The sequence below is a fragment of the Caloenas nicobarica genome, chromosome 1, assembly GCF_036013445.1.
Source record: "Caloenas nicobarica isolate bCalNic1 chromosome 1, bCalNic1.hap1, whole genome shotgun sequence".
Taxonomy (NCBI): domain Eukaryota; kingdom Metazoa; phylum Chordata; class Aves; order Columbiformes; family Columbidae; genus Caloenas; species Caloenas nicobarica.
The window spans coordinates 151973348-151994358 of NC_088245.1; the positions used below are offsets into that span (position 1 = coordinate 151973348).

Consider the following 21011-nt stretch of genomic DNA (forward strand, 5'->3'; position numbering starts at 1 on the left):
AAAAAAAAAGCAAATAACATAGAAACAAAAAACCAGGTCAAGGAAGCATTCAATAAAAAGGGACAGACTATTAGTTGTGCTTAAAGTTGCTGCAGAATTTGTTGACACTGACTAAATATACTGCAGTTTCTTCTTAGAGAAGTCTTTCAGTCTCTTTATCAAACTTGATGTCCATAACTGAAAAGGCTGTAATTAGCTTTGTATTTTAAAAATGAGGGATTTTTCAGACTTCTCTAGCCAAGTTGTCCAACCAAAAAATAGAGACAGGGCTTCAAAGATGTAGAATTCCAATTCAGTATTTTCAATTCCATCTAATTGGATTTTTTTTTAAAAAAAAGCTTTATCATATTTAAAACACAAAAGCTCAGACTGAAATGTAACATTTTATTCCATTGAACAAAAACAATTAGAGATTACAAAGTGGTATTCAGTTCACAAAAATCTGAGATAATAACTGCATTCCAAGTCAAGAAAAAGTCCCTGTCCTGTAAATTCAAAGGAGAGAGGGTAAGAACTGTTTCTACCTAGCTCTGTCATCAGTGCTTGTAATTACAAAGACACTAGGATGATTTCATTAATCACTGTATCGTAAATAATATAGATTTTACCAATATTCTGAAACAGTTAAGGTTGTTAATTCTTTTAGACTTCAGTAAAGAGAGTAGGCTATTGCTATTCCAATGACTGATTACAAAATACTCAGCTCTTCTGGATTGCTGTATTTTGCCCCAAAAAACCTCCCAATTTAATGAAGAAATGCATTCACGTACACCATCTATAACACAGACTCCTATTTTTCTTTGCTGATTCCTCAGCACATTTCCCCAAATTGTTCAGATAAATATTGCATTATCAATATTTAACCTGCAATTTTTATCCTTTTCTTCCATTCCTTACATTTGCGTGTGTGTATAATTAAATAAAAACTCTTATTGTAGGAATGACCTCTTCCCCTGTTTTTGTACATTATGCAATATGCTAGGCCTCTAAAGAACTGGAAGTCACTAAGAATCAGAGGGGGGAAAAAAAGGGAATTTGAAGCAAATTATGAAGTTTTCAGATTTATTTAGAAGCATAAAATAGCTGCTTCAAATGTCAGCATTTTTAGCTGTTGGAGTGAGAGGCTGATTACCATTTTATTTTTATGTATTATCAAAGTTGTCTTTTCACCCTTTTTTGCCCAAAACTTTTTCTTTTTTTTTTTTTTTAATATGTATTTTGCTTTTACTTCCCCTAGCTCTCCACTTACCAGGCTATTTTGCATTCCAGAATGAAGTGTCCATTGCTAAGTCTAAGAGACCAAACCACATTTTCATGTTTTCAGAGAAATCAGGAGCTGCTGCATGCCACATACGTGCAAACTATTCTCACAGTATTGGAGCAAAGAAGAAAGGCTTCCCTACAGTCAGCAAATATGAAAAACTGTTTCTAATCAGAATACACAATAAGTGCCCAGTCCTACTGGTTTTCTGTCATCTTTGCTCCTGACCTCTCCCACAACCTCACTGCTACTCCAGGGATACCAAAACAGAGCTTAGAGCTTACTGTTAAATGTTGGTTCTGCATTTAAAACATACTTTACGCTGACTTGCACATTGGAATTATTTCACTGCTCCATGCAGTGTCCCCATCTTGCAGACAACTATTATTCTAACTAAAAACCAAAATGCTAATAATAAGCCAACATCAGTTCTAGTGTCTTCTTGGGAATTTAATGTTATGACATCAGCAATAGTGTTCATTAAGTAAAATTATCTTATGAAATACATCAGCAGTGAAGCATATACTTTCAATTTCTGGAAATCCAAGTTAATATAGAGTTTGTTATATGTTCCTTTGCACTTGGTAGCTTGTGTGGCTGGAACCTAACCAAACTTCTCTGCATCACAACTAAAAATGTATCAGAGATCATACAAAAGCAACGCAATTGGATAAGTACCTTTCTCATCTAGTAGAGTTCACAATCTAGGTCAGAAACAATACTAGGAAAAAAGGGAAGATGTCTATAAGATTAAGACAATTATGAAAAACAATCTGGTTTTTTTTTGTGTAATATATACATAAAGCATACATTGTGTGGACATTATGGTGCATTTTTACTTTTACAAAAGACGGAACTGACAAAAGACAGACTATGATAGAAGAGCAAGAGTAGATGGCACAAGCCGAGATGAACTTTTAAATATTAACAACTTGGAGGACATAATGAGAGAAAATAGTTATTTTCAGGATTTCCTGAAACAGCAATTCCTGAAAGCAGGTTGTATAAACAGAATATGATGTGCAAATACTCTTTGTCTTCCATCAAGTGGGTTAGCTCAGATTCTTTGGGGTTTTTTTTTATTTTTTACCCACTACACTTCTCAATTCAATTATGTTCTAACAGAAGTTTTTGTATCTTTATCAGATTACTGATGATTCTATTAGAGCTTCTTTGTTCTAACGTCCGAGTGTTCCACCTTAAGAGAAAACATGCTAGATGTTTCTTGCCAAGACGGAGATGTAGATAGTCCTCCAGGTTGCATTTCATTATTCCTTTTCTTTCATGAACAGAGATACAAGTGGAAAACCAAAGAGAGAGACTGACAAAGAATGATGTGTTGGCATTTTGCCAATGAACAGGTGTTGCCGAAGAAATCGAATTCCTGCTCTCTTTCAAACGTGCCGTTATACCCCAGCAGGACAGAAGAGGGCACTCCAGCTAGCTCACCCCTTCCAGCTGTTGGTCCTGCTAGGAAGGATTCCCACTAGGTACAACTGCTGCGATCTGGTACATACAAAACAAAAAGCTGCTTTCACTTTCTCTCAGTTGAGTATAATTTTAAAAAATGGCCTGGTTCTCTATGACAGAACAACTGCTTTTCCTCATCAGCAGAATTCAAGAGCTGTGCTTGCCTCAGAAGTCAACGTGCAAATCAACAAAAAACCTTTCAAGGGTAAAAGTCAAGTGAAATTGCAACCCATATTTACGTAAACAGGACCAATTTAGAGAGTCAGCCTCCCAAGACAGCACAATGGAACACTAGAATAAACTGATGGACTCCCAGCTCCAAATACACACAGACTTACCTGAGGGATACTGTTTATCATGCAACATAGAAACAACGAACAATGCAAATAGGCCAAGGTATGAAAAGCAGAGGAAGTCAGAAGCAGAGGGAAGCAACACCACAAACACATTTCAAGCCCTTACCTTGAACAATTATCTTTTCCCAGACTGTGAAAACTAACTGCAGGTATTCTTGTTCTCCCATAACTTTCTCAACAAAATGAAAAAAAAAAAAAAAAAAGTGGAGACTACGCTTAACATAGTAACTCCATATCCTGCAAAGTCTAAATACTAAATATCACAGTTATCCCTCTCTGTCCCCAACCACTGAGATGTCATAACTCTCATGGGCTGTGTCAGTGAGATGAACCACACTTGTCACTGTTGAAGTGGCAGCTGCAGGAAGGACCTTCAAATCAAAACTACAGAAATCACTAGTAAAAAGGAGTAATTATTCCTGTTTGCTCACTCCTAACAAGCAATCATTCAATCACTAAATACTTTCTTCTTTTTAAAGGGAAGCAAAAAGAAACATAGAGCCAAAAGTATTTGGTTTCGTTGGTTTTGGTTTTTTTTTCTTTTCTTTTTTTTTTTTTTTTTTAATAGTCACTACAATCCTAACAACTATTTAACACAACAGAAATGCCTATGGTGCAAATATCAACTACAAAAATAAATGCACACAAATTAAAAGATTGAGTCTAAAGCATCACTTACAGATTTGTTGTCGTCAAAGGCATGCTCTTCTATTTCCTCTTCCAATCTATCAGCTGCCTTCCTGACATCTTCTAGAATTTCATCAAGGATTGACAGGCTTTTGTTTTGATGCTGCATATTCTTAAGGGCTTCAACCTGATGTTTTTCTGCTGCTAAGAGTTCAACATATTCCATTTCTTCCTGTTGAATTTTACAAGACAAAGATAAAGTGCTGGCCAGGCCACAGAGCAGGAAAACATTTGACATAAATGTACACTTCTTTTGACACAAAATATCTTAAGTGGAATTGCCAAAGCAATGTAGACTTTATGATGGTATTTGAAGATTGTTTTCCCTTGTACCAATTTTTATTGGTGGAAACGGGCAAGAAAAAACAAACAACAAAATATGCACCAATTGCCTTTTCTAAAGCATTAAGCAATAGAGCTGCCCCAAGGTTACAACCCAGAAAATACAAGAAAGGAATTACTTTGAGGAACTCTAAGAAACGTTTCGGGGCCAAGTTTAGAACTCAGTGCTTTAGAAGGGAAACAACATATAAACTTGAAAGCATAGCTTTACTAGCTACAGTAAACAAATTGGAAGGAAAACACAATGAATCTTACTTTTATAAGCCATTCTATAAACATGGGAAGAGGTCTGTTTACAGTTTTCAAAAATTACAATAACTGTGGAAATAGCTACAAAAAAAAGCAGTTGAGAGAAAGTACAGATGAGCAGTCAAGTACTCTAGCTGAGGTTCCTGCTCATGTTTCCCAAGAAGTGTTTTCCCTATCAGAAGTACAATACTTGACTTTGTCCATCTTTACAGTTTGAATCTTTTATAAACTTGCACTAATGACTTCTGAAAACCATTTCTAGGTTTCAGAATTAAGAAAAAATGCTGATGTGGTTTGACATGATGTAAAAATATTTCAGTAGCTTCCCTGATTAAAGCTGTGATGTTTCAGGTTCGAAAAGAGAAAGAAAAGAAGTTTTATTTACTGATCAAGTCTGGACGTAATATTGCCCCTTCTACATGGTAACCAAGACAATAACAAAATATAATACTTTGTGTATTGATAGAGTATAATTCGAGGACTTTTTGAAAAAAGATACAATACTTCACTTTACATGACTACATTATTTTAAAATGCACTGGCTGAGAGAGAGAGAGAACAACTATGAATGAAGAAACACAGGCAATGGCAGGTTTCTTCCTTTCAATTAGATTCAGGATGCTGAGAGTATTTAGATAAGAGACACTCTACATCTGTTCTTTAAGAGAGTCAATGTTATTACCAAAGGGAAAAAAAAGACCAGGCAAAAATACAAGCAACCTCTAGGTCAGACTGAATTCCCTGAAAACACAAGTTTGCCTCTGAGTTAGATGTCCTGCCATACCCAGTTAGAAATCAGAACATAGGTCTCCCTTAGGCATCTAAAATGGTCCTAAACTCCTATGCTTAAATAGCTGGAGTGTCCCCTCCTCCACACGTTTGTGGATGGATATTTTTCCCTTGAAACCTGCAAGAAGATGCACATAATTTAATCAATTCCTTGATGCCAAGACAAGAGTATGTTCAGTACAGCCTATAACTGTGGTTTAACCCTTTTAAAATCCTGATAGTCAGATGAATACTTCTGGTCGTGATGAAACAACAGAATTGCTGGCTCTTGTCTGATGTTGTTTAGAATAACAGTAGTTACACCAGCATGATGAAAATTACCCAGTTCCCAAAATAACTGGAGTTCAGAAAAATGTAACTATTAATGTGCTTGGCCCAATGTCAACTGCTTTAGTTCTTATGCAACACATAAGCAAAAGACATAGTCACTCTCATACAGCCTCAAGCAAAAACATTTCCTATTTGTTGTTCTCTGCTAGTAGACATTGCTTGAAAGATGTAGAAAACCAGTCCCCGTATGAGCTGCAGATTCTTTACTCAGTCAGCAACATCTTAGAACACGAGATGGAACTGAAAAGAGTTAGATTCTTTCCCCTCAAAAATAGAACAGGTTTTGGGCAGAGGGAGCTGATCAGTCCTTTCTGCCAGCTGAGACAAACTGGCTGAACAGTTAGAGGTAAACTGTAGCAAAATAAATAAGGCTCTAATTTTCAGTAAGTTCTTTCTCTGAATAGTAAGGCAAAAGAGCTTTGAAAAATCTCAGCTTAACTGTAAATTCCTTTAATTAATGAAGACAAAGGCTTTTGTAGTCTATTAAAATAGCATCTCTGTTTTCACTCACAGACCAGTGTCACGGCAGTAGGATGGGACAATCACAGAGAATGGTGTCCATGAAAAGGACAAGCCATCTCAAACAGCCTGCTACATGTTAAGCAGAAATGCATCACAGTACAAATGCTGTTCCACAGCTCACACTGGGATTAGAGACATCTGATCACAAGGTACATATGAATGAATCTTTAAAGCAAGGTAATACAGTCAAGGATTGTGCACTAAACAGGAGACTGGAATACCTAGAAGAACATGAGCAAAATGAAGTAAGATTAAGGAAGACTGGGGCAATGCTGGTTAACACCACAGTGTTGCTGTTGCTCTCTACTGTTTAATCACAGATGAAATAAAGCATATTCAGAGAAGGATACATCTTCGCACTATTTGCGAAGTATTCCTACCATTATTGGCTGAGTAGTAAGCACTCAAAAAATTAGAAGCTGATAAGAAGTACGTAAGATATTGTTGCATTTTCCTGAACCTATACACATGTTCGTGGAACAAGGGAAGGCAGAAGCTATCCTCAGTACTTGTTCCTTCTTCTCACCCCACCATGAATGGCTCCACTACACCTTTTCCCAGCAGCAGAACCAGCAAGAAATGCAGCAGACATATACCTATCCCAATATTAAAGACTTCCAAATACTTCAGTGCAACAGAAATAAAATTAAGGGAAGAGTCCAGCACCCTGTACAGTAATTTGCATCTTCCATTCAATCACTGTTGAAAAATCGATAGGATGTCTTGTGAGTAACATAAAAAAATTACTTGTTACAGTAAAATGAAACTGCAACAAAACTGGCCCAATGTTAGTCTTCTGAAGTAAGAACAAGTAAAAAAAAAAAGTATCATCTCATGTAATTTTCATCTTTTTGGCATGCATTTCCCCACTATGCATTGACTCACTTTATATAACCATTGTAAGGTTAGAACAACAAATATTCTGTTTAAATAATTATGTGCATGACAGAAGGAAGGGTGTAAAAGATTACTTGTTCAAGTAAATACCTTGATATGATAACACAAAAAAAGCCTACACAATTCACCTCAGCAGAACGATGGCACACACATCTAAAATACATCATTATACACACAGGCCATCTTTTATGAGAAAAATGAAGAAGCACACTTCTCAGGTTCAAGGATTAGATTGTTTGAGTATTTTACAGTAACATTGCCAAGAATTAGGTAAATGAAAAAGAAGATTCTGGACAGCTTCATTGCTGCTATTTTAAGAGCTCTGAGGAAAAAAAAAAAGTAATTTTCATGACTGTTGCTACCATTTCTATGCAGCAGAGGCTGGCACTACCATTAAGTGCCAATATCAAAGTCACATCAAGCACTTCCTATCCAAATTTGTTGTAATCCAGTCTCTGTTTTCATCACAGAGACCACTCCAGTCTCTCAAGTCTGCATCTTAACTTCTACTGCCACCAGCCTCTTCTGCCACAATTCACCACACATCTTTCTAACACAGAATCTCTTGCCATCTTCACCTATTAAGATCTGCACACCTCTCACAAAAATGCCCTTTAGATGCTGTATCCCGATTACATTTTTTCCTTCTCTTACTGCCTTGTGCAAGGGCAGCCTCTTCTTTTAGAAGACTGAAAATAAAATTCTTAATATATTCCTCCAGTAATTGAGGGGTAGAGCAAAAAATTTTAAAAAAGAGGAATTTAAATACCAAATCAATTACATGACATTTTCTCTCAATGGGAGACTTTCAGTACAGTCTGAGCACTACCAAGTCCAGTAGACACTGGCAGATTGTGCACACCCTAATAGCCCTGCAGTGACATGGGAACTCAAACTTTCCATGAAGTACTTGTGCTCAGCTGTTACTCATCTATGCTTTTCTTGGTAAAGTTATCTCAGCCAGCTCTTTCTTGGAAGCACTATTTTTCAAATCGCTACTACTTAGGCTAGGAGTGCTGTACTGAGATTAAAAATCTAGTCATCTCATATTTTGCATGTCCATTTTACCCACATCTATACGAATACGGAAATTAAACGCAAGAAGTCATTCTGTTTAAATTGTATAGTTCGGTTGAGCAATGCTCATTTAAAATGGAAAAAAACCCAGTTAGTACTTCGCCAATTTATGGCATTATTTCCACTCTGATAATCCCACTGGCTTGTCTAGTGCAATTGTGCTACGTGCACTGACTCACTTCTTATATTCCTTTCCCTTTAAATTATTTGCCATAGGTCTTATGATTATGCTTTGCAATAAAACTTACTAGTAGTTAATAATTCTTAAGCTCTACAGCAGAATTACTTGTAATTTTACTAATGAGAACAAATACTTCATTCAAAATCCATTTTAAACAGTAAACATTGCAAGCTTTATGTAGATCCTCTTTTTTATCAAAACAGACTGAAACCGTGCCATAATAAAATTAAAACCAAGTAGAATATTAATACCTTGGTAGTAAACATGGGGGAACTAACCTTAATTGCAGCTTCTCTCAAGGCTTCCAGTCGCTGTCTACTACTTTCTTTCATATTTACAACATCTTTGTAATCACCCTGTAGAGCTCTCTGGAGGCCATGGATGGCTTGAAAGACTGAGTTTTCACTTTCATTTAGCTCCTTTTGGAAAATTTCAAAGGTATGCACCTGGAAAAGTTTCTCTTCATCTGACAGTCCTGCATCCTTCTCAACTGCTCTTATAGCACTTTTTAGTTTGTTGAGAACAACATTCTTTTGGCGAAGAAGACCAGACAGTTTTCTGCAGCTCTCCAACACCCACTGCTTTCTCTGAGTGATAACAGCTCCTTTCCCACGGTGCAGCTTTATTGCATGCTTTACTACATCTTCATGTTCTGCAGGATTTGTTAAGTGGCCACAAGGCAGTGAAACCAGCGTCCATAGGGAAATAAATCCAGTCGCCTTCATTCTTCACTTTTTATTGCTGTTGGGAGAGACTGATAATCCACAACTACTTAAAGCTTTCTGCTACATGGTTTCTCCAGTACGCATACCATGCTGCAAAAGAGTACCAATCAGTTATTAAACGTGATAATGTTGGGCCATTATATCAAACAAATGTAGAAAACAAACCTAAGACTGCATCCTACACTATGATCTTCAACAGAATGTATATGGTCTCCCTCAGTCAACAGCTGTCAAACCAAGAAACAGCCCAAGGTTATTGATAGATTTTTGTTTTCCCCTTGACTATTTTCTAAAGATCATCTTGTTTTAAAAACACTGAATGGAAAGTTTAGTCATATCACATGGTAGTCATCTGCACTTCTTCTTAGATGAGAGAAAAGCAATCCATGGGCTGTACTTCAACCTAGCACCAGAACTCATCCTTCTTATCTATGAGTAAGCCTCTTGTATTTTTTTCAACCCTATCCTAAAAAAAAAGCACCGTAGTCATTTGTTACTTATACAGCCCCAGAAGCATTAGCACACTCAACTATACAAAACATAATGAAAAAAGCATAACTGAAACAGATTACATTATAAATCATTCTTGTGAAAGAAACATTTCTACAGTAAAGAAATAACAGCGAAACTTCCTGGACTTCTGAGCACTACTAGTTTGGATCAAAGACATTCACCTGACAAGCTACATGGCCTTGAGGAATTTCACTTCAAAGCTAGTTATTGATCCTCATGATTTTAAAATAGTGTCATGAGAACACTAAAAGTAAAATCATTTCATTCATAACTTCATTTCCCAGAAGCTACTTGAAGATCTATATTTAAACTGCTATATTTACTTTTAACAACAACCAGGATATAACTTCAAAAATAAGAACCAGTTTCCCTACCCCAGATCCTACAGGAAAATACTGACATTATTGTAAAATAACAAAGTTATATTTTCTTTAAAACAAATAAACACGAAACCATGCACACCACAAATCTACATATAACAATGTGTAAATGTATGTACAAAACATACATTCATCGCTGAAGCATGGCATTCTAAAAATGCACAACACATACTATGTGTTAGTAGATAAACAGAGCAGGTATTTGCCTAAAACTTTAGCTGCAATCTTGATCTCTGGGCCAAGAGTCTTAAGAACCACCATATGGACATATTCATCTGGAAGCAGTCTCCCTAAGAAGGAATCTTCTTGCCCTACAATGCAGTAGCAGCTGTAATCGCAAGTATCCAAGCTAGCAATCGCCAGCATATCAAAAGGGAAGGGAAGATGGCAAGCACAGCCACGTGCTACCTGGGTTTTCAAAATTCCGTCCCATCTCTCTTTCAGAGAGAACTGAGAAAACCTGTCTGTGGGTTGGTTTATTTATTTTCAATGCATGAAATACAAGCCTAAGTATTTAAGTATCAATAGGTGACTATGGGCTAGGGTTTAACAACAAAAAGAGCTAAAACATTCTAAATGAAGCACTGAAAGTGTAATTGAAGAAGCAGAAGTATGTCTACATTACTCTAATGTGAATAAAATAATTAAGTTGAAATATTTTACAACTTTAAAAGGATTACTGTTTTGAAGAAAAACAGGAAAAAGTAACAATCCTCACCACCTGACAAAATTCTGCAGAGATATTTAAGGAAATATTTCCTCATGTATACAAAGTAATACTCTCCCTGTTTAACATGTTTGGGGGAGAGATTTTGCTGACTATATTACAAGCTATTCCTGCAAGAAACAGGGGGAAGAAAATGCCTCGTGCATATTCAAGCTTCCATTTGCAGAGAGGTAAAACACTCTACTGCACGTCTTACACAGCATATCAAAGCACATAACTAAATTCTGAGCAGAGATTTATACTAGTAAGCTTGTCCACTGTTGCACTGCGTAAACCTACCACCGTGGTTCAGGCACAGTACACTTTTGTTTCAGTAACAGTGTTTTTCACTTGGCCAACAAAAACTATTTGGAAAAGTGTCACCTGGGGTAGCGCTCAAAAGCTCTTAAGGGACTAATGACCTCACATATAAAAATAAACGTCTTTCAGAGTGCAAGGAGAAAGGAAAAAAAAAAATTAACGCTCCTCTCCACACACCAGTAATTATCAAATCAGAGGAAACTTCTGTGCTTTGGAGTCCTTTTTAAGTACCGTTTATTTTCTGATGGATTGCAGCTCATGTTCCCGATTTTTCCTTCCTGAACACGATACAGCAGTACCGGATTTCATCCAGCCGGTATTAGACCCTGCCTCCAATACGAGCCCTGATCCTCTCTTCCAAAACGCTTTGCGGGTCCTCCCACACCTGCCGGTTCGCCGCCACCCACCGGTTTTCTCAGCCCGAGCTCCTTCCTGGGCCCCGCACGGCAGCCGAGGCGGGGGCGCCTCTGCCCCGCCACGCACCCACCTGAGGGCGATGGCAGCCGGGGAGCGACTCCCTGCGCCGCCGCCTCTCCTCTCCTCACGGGCCGGCTTCCGGGCGGCGCCTGCCGGTACCTCTCCCTGGGGAAGGCCGGGAGGGGGAAAGAAGGGGGAGAACGGAGGAAGATCAGGAGCGAACAGCCCCTTCCCGCCCCCTCATGGCGGCGGAGGGATGGAGGGAAGGAGGCGGCCCCCGCGCAGCCCACCCGGCCGGCGCTCTCCGCAGCGGTAACTCAACTTTCCGGCCCCGCGGCAGTAGATCCAAACCCGCCGCCACCGCACGGTCCCCACTCCCCCTCTGCCAACCGCCCACCTCAGAGCGGCGCCCGGCCCGGCCGCCCAGGGGAAGGAGACGGAGACAGCGGCCGGCGCCGGGCGCTGCTTCCTCCCTCCGCCCCGCTCACCTGAGGAAGGGAGGGAGGCCGGCAGCGCTCAGGGGAGCGCGGCAAGGCCGGGATGGCAAGGGGCGGCGGCCGCTGACGTGAGGCGCCGCGGAGCCCCGTCCTTGGTAACGGCCTCTCCCGCCCGCGCAACGGCCGCCCCGCTCACCCTGCGCCGGTCACCGCGCGCCCGTGCGGCACCTTTAAGCGCAAAGTCGGACGGGAGCTGTAGTCCGAGCGCCTCCTCGCGGCGTGGGATGGGAAACGTAACAGTGGACTCTTCCCTCCGCCCATTCCCCGCACCCCCCTTCTCCGGCCGCTCTCCGGCGCGGCGCACGCCGGGAGGCGTAGTCCCCGCTCTGGCGCTCCTGGGCCCCCCCGGACATCGCCTGTCCCCGCGGGCGGCGGTGCCGGGAGGGCCGCGGGCTCCGGCGGCGCGGCGGGCGCGAACCTCGACCCCGCGCTCCGCCTTTGCGCCTTGTCCCTGGAGCGCGGCCGGCGATAGGCGGCCAAGGCGGGCCGGTGCGCGCCTGCGCGGGAGGCGGCGCCGGGCGGTGAAGTTGGTCAAAGCGCCGGTGATAACATGGTAGGTTGTTGGAGCGGGGGCGGGGAGGCAGAGAAACTGAGGAGCGGGGGGAACCCCAAACAACGCCCAACAACCCTCAACTAAGTGGGCCGGCGAGCCGAGCACCCCCCACACACACCCCCCGCGTTTTCCCGCCGCTCAGCTCCCGCTCCCCTGCCCGGGGGGACGGCGCCAGGCGGGGGGGCTGGGGGTGAGGAGGGACGAGCGGCCGGGCGAGCGCGGAGCGGGGGACACACACTGTGCGGAGTCGCCCTCCCGCCGGGGCCGGGAGCGGGGAAGGTCACCGGGAGGAGGACGGGGGCCGGGCGGGGCGGGCGGCGCCGCGGGTATTTCGAGCGCCGGCAGCCGGCGCGGCGCGTACCTTTCCCTTTTTTGGGCTTCGGGCCGGCGGGGCAGGTTGTCGGGAGCCCCGTGTCCCTCGCTCCCGCCGCCCCGCCTTCCGCCACGGGAGGGTCCATCCCGCCGGCTTCCCCCCCCCCATCTCCGCCCCGGGACGCGGCAGGTGCAGCGGCGGCAGCGGGAAAGGTGCGGTGCAAATTTCCTTCCCGGGGCAAGGGGCTGAGGGGAGGGTGCGCAGGGGAGCGGGGAGGCGGCGGCGGGACGGGCGGCGCGGGCGGCGGCCGCGCTGTCCCGGGAAGGGGCGCGCACGGGGCCGCCGCAGCCCGCGCGTTCTGCAGCTTCGGCGCTTCCTCGGGATTTGCGATGGGATGTCATTAAGATTTTAGAGAGGGCTCCTAAACCGTGACTTAGTCGTGTCTTGATGCGAAGTGCAGCTCCTTGGCTGGGTTTCTTTAGCGAGAAGCCCTGCTAGAAACACGGCTGCCAGACCTTCCCCCCTGCTCGGTGGCGACTGTACCGGTACCACTGCCTGCTATGCAAGACATTGAAACTACCCTACATGGCAGAGTAGTTAGATTGCATAGTCCAATGTGTTTCTTATCTCTGATTTCTTCAAATAACTCGGTGTTTCATTTTGAACCTAGAAAAAAAAATCCTGAAATGCCTGGCGTAAGTAGACATATAAGAAGACACGGTTTTTACTTTGGAAATGTTGTCAGAGGCCTCTATTCTGAAGTGGTCATCACTAAGTTTGTTGCTGAAAAGAAGTTTATATAACTGAGGGAGATCTTAGTGCAGAGAGACTCTCATAGTTAGACCTTAATGAAAACTAGGGTGGGGGGAGGTACACAGAGCTTGCAGTCAAAGGATTATTGTGTATTTTCTTGTCAAAATAAGTTAGTTATTTTTGCAGCTCTTTTCCAACTTTACATGTTTCTTCTTGCATAAAAATAAACTTTGCATGTTTCTTCTTATATAAAATTGAAAAAATCTTGTAGGAAAGTCCAAGGTCCTTATCTTGTTTACATGACGTATTTCTTGTCTCAGGACCATCTTCAGTCAAGATGTCACCATCCATATGCGTGCAAGAGATAACAAGTAAACTGAAAGATGGTCCTATGTTTGCTGCTCACTGAATCAGGATTCAGTTTTTCCTCCTGATATTTTAGGAGACCAGTAAATTTGCTGTTATACCTGATGATTTAACTGGTAGTGAGGAACTTAAGACAAATTTTTCAGCTTAATTGTTGACACAGAGCATGTGTTAGAGTGTGATTTAACAAAATTGGAAAGTTGTCAGAATATAATTTAAAAAAAAGAGTTTGATTTAAGCTGTCTCCTTCTTCCAGTTTCACATAAAGAATAATGTTGACCTATGTTAATAGCAAATTTGATCCCTATAAAATCCCTGTTCCAGCATCCTGGGTTTTCCACGAGTTTAGGGATGTTGTGTAGATATAGTTGCTGCAATTAACTGCCATTAAGAGGAACATCTTATTGGTTCCTCTATGCCACTGTAATAAGCAGTTTTGCTGTTTAACATTGTTAATAGTATAAACATCTTTTTCAGAGTTAAAGTTTTAGATCACATTTACAGCAACTTTATAGTCTCATTGTAACATTCAGCAAATCTCTGATGTCTGCTTTATCTGTTTTCTTTTTGTCTTATGTCTTCTGCTGGCGATGTTTTCTAACAAAAATGTGAAAAATGCTTCTGCCTTTTTCAGGAGATTTTTCTTTAAATGATTAAACTGTGTTATTCTTTGTTGATAGGAAAATATTAGGAAAACTGCTGAGCAGCTTTTCTGTGTGTATGAAGGACTTATACAGAATCTGGGAATAAGTTGTGCCTTTGTAATTTCTTGTTTGTGTAACCACTAGGCATATTTTTCAGAAGATAACCGTATTGTTATATGATAAAACTTGTGTTTACTGCTGTTACAGAACAGAAAAACTTAAGCATATGTGAGCAATGAAGCAGAAATACAAATTTATTACTGCTAGAATATGTGCTGCTAAAAATGTATATATAGATGCTGTGATTTCAATTTTCAGAAGAAAATGCTATCTTTTTAACTGCATAAGAACAAGGCTTTGTCTTCCTGTAACTCTGAACTGAAAGTTGTCATCAACAAGAAAACTAAAACCTTTTAAAGATAGATGTTAGTAGTAGAATGCTGAAACAAACTTCTGGATTAGCTTCATTGCCTTTCCTGCTTCTTTTGCATCCCAAAGCATAAACTTAAATCGTCTCAGAAGGACAAGGTCCGCCAGTTTATGGCATTTACCCAGGCTGGTGAAAGGACTGCTATATACTGCTTGATGCAGAATGAGTGGAAACTAGAAGTGGCAACAGACAACTACTTCCAGAATCCAGACTTGTACTACAAAGAATCCATGAAAAATTCAGTAGACAGGAAGAAATTAGAACAACTGTATAATAGATACAAAGGTAAGGCTTGGGTTTTTGTTGTTTTTTGTTGTTGTTTTCCTAATTATTTTGTTTGGGTGGTATTTCTGCTTTTCCCTCTGCCATTCTTAAGGACTTCCAAGGAAAGATTGCCAGCTTTCGATTCTCACTCTTTTTTCAATAGTGAGATAAGAATGAAAAAGGTTTTAGGTGGCCTTAATGCTCAGAACATAACTTCTGTAGGTATTTTTGTAGAGTTTAAAGTAAATTCACAGTAGGAAATTAAACCTATCATGGGGAAATGGCATCAGCTACATATGATGGAAAGGAGAGCAAAGCTTATTATGCAACTTATTTGATTTATTGGCAGTGGCTGCTATTAAATATATGTAGAATGCACTTTGTGTGGCAGAATAATACATATGATTCTTATACTAATATTTGGAGGAGTTAATTTTGCGCAAATATAGTTGTATTTCTATACATTACAATAAAATGTTTCAGATAACGTTACAGCTAGGAGTCTGACAAAACAGTCAAATAAGAAAACTTAAAATACTAGTCGTGGAAACTCCATCTTTGTTTTATTTTTTGTGATGGTGTATTCCAGCAAAAGTGATGTGCTTATTCAGAGAAGCTGAAAAAACTGCAGGGGAGTGGATTGAAGGCAGAGCTGTTTCTTTTCCATTGTTTTTTATTTTACACCATTGTTCAAAAAAGAACAAAAAATAAAAGGAAAATATAGTCATGTAAATATAAGAATGTACGCAATTCAGGTAACTGCTTTCTGAAATGTGGCTGTCTGACATGAATGTGTGCATTGTTCTTTACGTGTCAGAGCAGAGTGGGCTGCAACCATTACCAGCCATTGCTGAGATCCATACATCTTGTGTTTTAAAAAATGAACTCTTAAAAATTATTCAACTATGATTTTATGTGCTTTTCTAGTTGCAGTATATGGCATGCTTTGTATACACTTTATGCTGTTCTTAGGATATTGTTTCCACTTTTTTACTCTTTAGATGATGTGTTCTATTTTAACTATAGACATTCTTCAATGTTTCATTATTGTATGATAAGGAATTGTGTAGGGTCAAAGAATCAGCACCACTAGCATTTCCTATGTGGAAAAAAAATCTTAGTCAGATAATCACTTTTTTTATTTTACTATATATATAAGATATATACATATCTATATGTTTTCTTGCTCCTTGTATGTCAGTCTTGGAGACTGCTGAGTCAAAAAATATATACAAAATCGTAAATGCTACTAAGAATATCTAAAATGAAAAAAATAGCAAAGGTTATTTATCGCTCCTCATTTTCTAGCAAAGGCAAACTGCACCACTTGGCTTTTATGAAAGAAAGTCTAGTCAGCTTTATGTCCATGTTTTGATTAGCAGCACACCTTTGCACTTCTAGCACTTTAACACTTAAATAAAGTTGTAAACTTGAGCAAAACCTTCGCAAGATTTGAGAGAAAACAATGGAAGTCTTGGTTAAACACCTTTCCTTTTTTCATCTGTAGCTTATACCCGAATCATTTGCCTCACAACAAGGAATTCCTTTGTCCTACAGGGCCTATAGAATACTACATACGTATTTGAAATCCGAGATGAGAGCTCTTTCATTTTATGTGCTTTGTGTAACTTTTCTTATCTGTTTATCCAGCAACTCTATCAAAACAACAGTTTCGTTTTTGTTCCAAGTTACCTGGATGATGTGAAAGGTGATGATAAGGATGAAACAGTCTTTGTTGAAATCTATCAGAATTTTTCAACACTCTTTGCCTTCAGTTCTTTGATTGCTCTCCAAATATACAAGAAATGCATTTTACATGTCTTAGAATTAGATCTGGCATATAGTATAATAGACATGTTTACTTGTTATTCCTGTGCAAAGGTCACTGAATTATACCATGAGTGTAATTCTTTAATGGATGTAAAACTTTGCTAAATTAACTTCCTCTCTGCATTTCTTCCACTATGTTGTCTGGAAAAGAGACCTTGGCTTAACGCCCCTCCTCCTCATAAAAAAAAAAGTTTTCTTTAGACTTGAAATTTTTTTTTTTTTTTTAATGAACTCATTGGATAAGGACTCAAAAAATAGCATGATTGAAAATCATACCAGGTTAAGGAGTTAATCTTAAATTTACCTGAGGGATACTTTTCTACATAGCCCAATCTTACAATACTGAAATATTTTTCTATCAAAAGCTGAGAAAGACAGTTTTGTAGTGTGTAAACTGTCAAGCTTTGAAAACCAAAAGTGTTATTTTGTGGTTTGTTTTGGTTTTTTCCCTCCAATTTTTAAGTTTACATGCAGGTGGTTTAGTTTGGTTTTCTTTTTTCCTTTTTTTTTTTTTTTTTTGAGAGAGAGAATTTTGTTACAGAATTGTTACAGTGACATGTAGGTAGTTACCAAGTGTGGTTCTGACATCCAATAAGGTAGTAAACTTAGTATTACTGAAACATAGTGTTTCCTAGGTTGTATTGTGTAGGTTAAGACCTGTTATGCTAAGGCGTTTTTTGAGCAATGTTTTGGTGGTTTCCCTGACTTATAATTAAAAACCAGAGATGTCTGAGTTAGTTGTGGTCTTTAAACAATTATGGTAAATTATCATATATCCCTATCAGGAAAAAGTCTGTGGACTCACTTGGTAGGTGTGGTTTTATTTGGGTTATTTTGTTTTGGTTTTCTTTTAAGGCTTAATACATGTTAACCAACAAATATATTGTACATTTTGATGTGTTTATCAGCCTTACTGGTTTTAGATATAGTCAGGTATCTTCACAGTTAATTCAGATCTTTCATAGAGCACTGTGGAGAAAAGACAAAACTATTTCATTGATGTTAGCTGATGAATTTAGGAAAAAGTTGCAAACCAGTTTCTAGGTAAGTTTGCAGGAAATGTAATCTATTTACAGATACTTTTCAAGGTATTTCTAAAATTAACTAGATTTCAAGTGAAGACATTTGAGAAGCTTATGAAAAAATGAAAGCTGTGCAGATGATTATTTGTAAATATTTTTTGTAAATAATTACAATTCTCCTCTCTGTATTTTGAACTGCAGACCCACAAGATGAAAATAAAATTGGCATTGATGGGATTCAACAGTTCTGTGATGACTTAAGCCTGGACCCAGCCAGTATCAGTGTTCTGGTTGTAGCATGGAAGTTCAGGGCAGCTACTCAATGTGAATTCAGTAAAAAGGAATTTGTTGATGGTATGACAGAGTTGGGGTAAGTATCCATTTCTGCATAGTTTGAAATGTAAGGCCTGAGCTTGGTTTACATTTAAAACATTTTTAATTGAATTAAGCGTGAAGCTTCAAAAATGCCTGTAGTGTCCCGTCTTCCTTAAGTTGATGCTTTACTACAAAGTCTTTAGCAATGACCACAGTAAGGGTGAAGCAAAATAATTCTTATCTGTACAGCAAGGAAAACAGACAGATACACTGATCTTTTAATGTAATTCATACAAACAGGTGCATGGCTATGTAAAGGTTTTTGGTTGGACTGTGTTAAAAGCTCAAAGTCACTGGAGATGTATGAAGGAAAAAAAAATGTTCAGTCACTGTTGAAGCAGAAAAGAAATAAGAAAGCAGAAAAGAACGTTCAGTTCTTCACCTTATCACCACCAAACACAACTTTTTTCTTTTTTCCAGTTTTACAAACCATAGTTTTCTCTTACTACTTTGTATACTAGATACTTCATTTGTACAGAATATCTATAAGAAATTGAAATAAAAATGGTGGCATTGGTAGTAGAAAAGATTGTTTAGTCTCACTGCGATGTAACCGTTAAATTTTTTTTCCTTCCTGGATTATGGAGCTGTTCCGGGTAGTTAAACCACATTGCCTCTGTTTAGCAATAAAGTCAAGCATTTATCACCATAAATATTTTTTTCTATATTATTTTCTATATATCTTTTCCTTGGAATAGATGCAGTAATATAGACAGGTGTCAAAATGATTTTTATTTTTTTGAACAGATTGCATTAGGTAGGTGGAGAATTACAGTTTATTACTTGTGCGTATTTTTTTTAGCTAAATAATTTCATTTGACCTTAGAATGGCATCTTATCAATACCTTTCTACAGTAGACCAGCTTTTTGCAAATGGAATGGTTCTTTCTTGAGCAAGGGCTCCTAGCAGTCTGTTTGTTACTGACCTCATCGGTTATTGACTTCTTTCTAAACGTTCCTTTTTACATAAGGGTATTGAGATGAAATAACATTTGGTATCATCTGAACTGCACTGTTTCATTTTGTCCCTTTAGGTAGAGATTGTAAGAATAATTATGATTTTCTAGCCATGGACAGCAATGAAGTGCTCATGCTGTTATATGAAAGGCTGCCAACATTATTTGATATAACTGATTTAAAAGGTTTTGTTAAACCACCTGTGGCTTCTGGCTTACATTTTGTTTTTGCCCCTGTTGTTAACTGGATCAAGTTTCCATGAAACTTAAGTTCTCGGAGAAAGACTATTGGCAGAATTCTTTATCTTTTCGCCACCAGGTTATTTTTGTCTGTACCGTGTAATACAGTTAAAACTGAATCTGCATTTTATGGATTTTGCTATGGTTATCCATCCTTTAATAAAATTATTCTTGAATCTTTAGAATAAGTGCAAAACTTTAGCTACTGAGAACTTTCAAATGCAAGATGTTTGTTATGATAGCTGCTTCTTTGAAACCTATTTCCTTCACTTTGAGTTTCTAGGTACAATTCAAAATATCGGTAATATCCTATAAACCTTGAATATTCATTTGATTCCATGGCATGAGGGAGACCCTTTTTGTTGAAAAATTGCACCTTGTCAGCTCAGGTTCTTTCACTGAACAATGCTCCAGTCTTGTGTTATTAAGGGATGTGTTTCTATTAGAATCTCAGTAACTTGATTGTATCTTAGCTTACCTGCACCAGGCTCTTAAACAGTTTATCACCCGTTGAGTTTTTGTCAAAGGCTCATTTTTTTTTTTCCTAAGTTTTATCCACAAGTGTTCTGTGGTGGGGAGAGGATGACTGCAAATAATAGTTAATTTTGTTGGAAAGTCCTCTCATGTTAAGTTTAAATGTAAGTGTAGCGTGCAGCTCTTCTTTTACATAGAGCAGGGAATAAGTAATGACTATCTAGATGAAAGCAAAAACCTACACCCTTGTGTTACCACAGCTATAAAAGCGGAAAGGATAGCAGATTGCAATGAGGTTTATATGTTCTTTAAGAACAGAATAACATCTGTTGTTTGAGTTCATAAATGCATCAAGAGACTGAGAAAAGAAGGTAGGCCACTGAATCCTGTTTGAGTTGTGAACTTAATGGATGCCTGTGTATAATGTTCCACTTACAATCGTTTAGTAAAGACATATAAGTGTTTATATTTTTAAGAATGCTATCCAGAAAGATACTCTGTTTTTGACTTGTATTTTGCTCTAAAACTAGACCTTAAAAATTAAAAAAAAAAAAGAAGAAAAAAGAAGAGTAAAAAGAAATCTTAAATATTTACAAATAATGTAACGTCTTTTGAACAGGTGTGACACCACAGAAAAACTAAAAGCGTTATTGCCAAGACTGGAACAAGAGCTAAAGGATCCAACAAAGTTCAAAGACTTTTATCAGTTTACTTTTAACTTTGCTAAAAACCCTGGACAAAAAGGTCTAGGTAAGTAGAAAAAAATTGAGAAAATATCTACAGACAGTGAATTCCAGATACTTCCAATACTCATTGATAATTGCATAGCAAATTCATTATTGATTTATTTCACTGACTTTGCCTCTTTCCTATTTTCTTTCAATTAATCTCTTCTTTAATGCCTGCTTGGTACAGAGTTTATGGAGTTTTCTGCTAGTATTGGTATTCTCTGTCCTCTTGTCAAAGGAAGTTCCTGCAGTTCTTAGAGACCTGTCAGATTAAAAAAAAAAAAAAAAAAGGCTGAGGTAGTGAGCTCCTTGTGATTTCCATTTTGTTCAGAACAACTGAAAC

The 21011-nt window shown here is 39.0% G+C and overlaps 2 protein-coding genes across 4 annotated transcripts in view; one reads left to right on the forward strand and one right to left on the reverse strand.

The window, feature by feature from the left end:
• The window catches only part of TMCO3 (transmembrane and coiled-coil domains 3), a 34845-nt gene extending 22740 nt beyond the window's left edge, over positions 1-12105 (reverse strand). For both annotated transcript variants that reach the window (XR_010607669.1, XM_065652258.1), the window contains exons 1-4: positions 11712-12105; positions 11294-11388; positions 8440-8976; positions 3767-3946 (exon numbers count right to left, since the gene is read on the reverse strand). Coding sequence is in view for 1 of the 2 variants with exons in the window: in XM_065652258.1 (XP_065508330.1) it covers positions 3767-3946; positions 8440-8886 (627 nt within the window). In the remaining variant the exon portion in view is untranslated. The remainder of the gene's footprint in view (positions 1-3766; positions 3947-8439; positions 8977-11293; positions 11389-11711) is intronic.
• A 78-nt stretch (positions 12106-12183) lies between these two features.
• DCUN1D2 (defective in cullin neddylation 1 domain containing 2) overlaps positions 12184-21011 on the forward strand; it is a 29080-nt gene continuing 20252 nt past the window's right edge. Inside the window, exons 1-4 of one of the 2 annotated variants that reach the window (XM_065652427.1) lie at positions 12184-12273; positions 14848-15064; positions 18097-18265; positions 20560-20690. In XM_065652427.1, the coding sequence (XP_065508499.1) occupies positions 12271-12273; positions 14848-15064; positions 18097-18265; positions 20560-20690 (520 nt within the window). In that variant the 5' untranslated portion in view covers positions 12184-12270. Of the gene's footprint in view, positions 12274-12638; positions 12799-14847; positions 15065-18096; positions 18266-20559; positions 20691-21011 lie in introns of those variants that run through there. The other variant, XM_065652517.1, reaches the window with a different exon arrangement.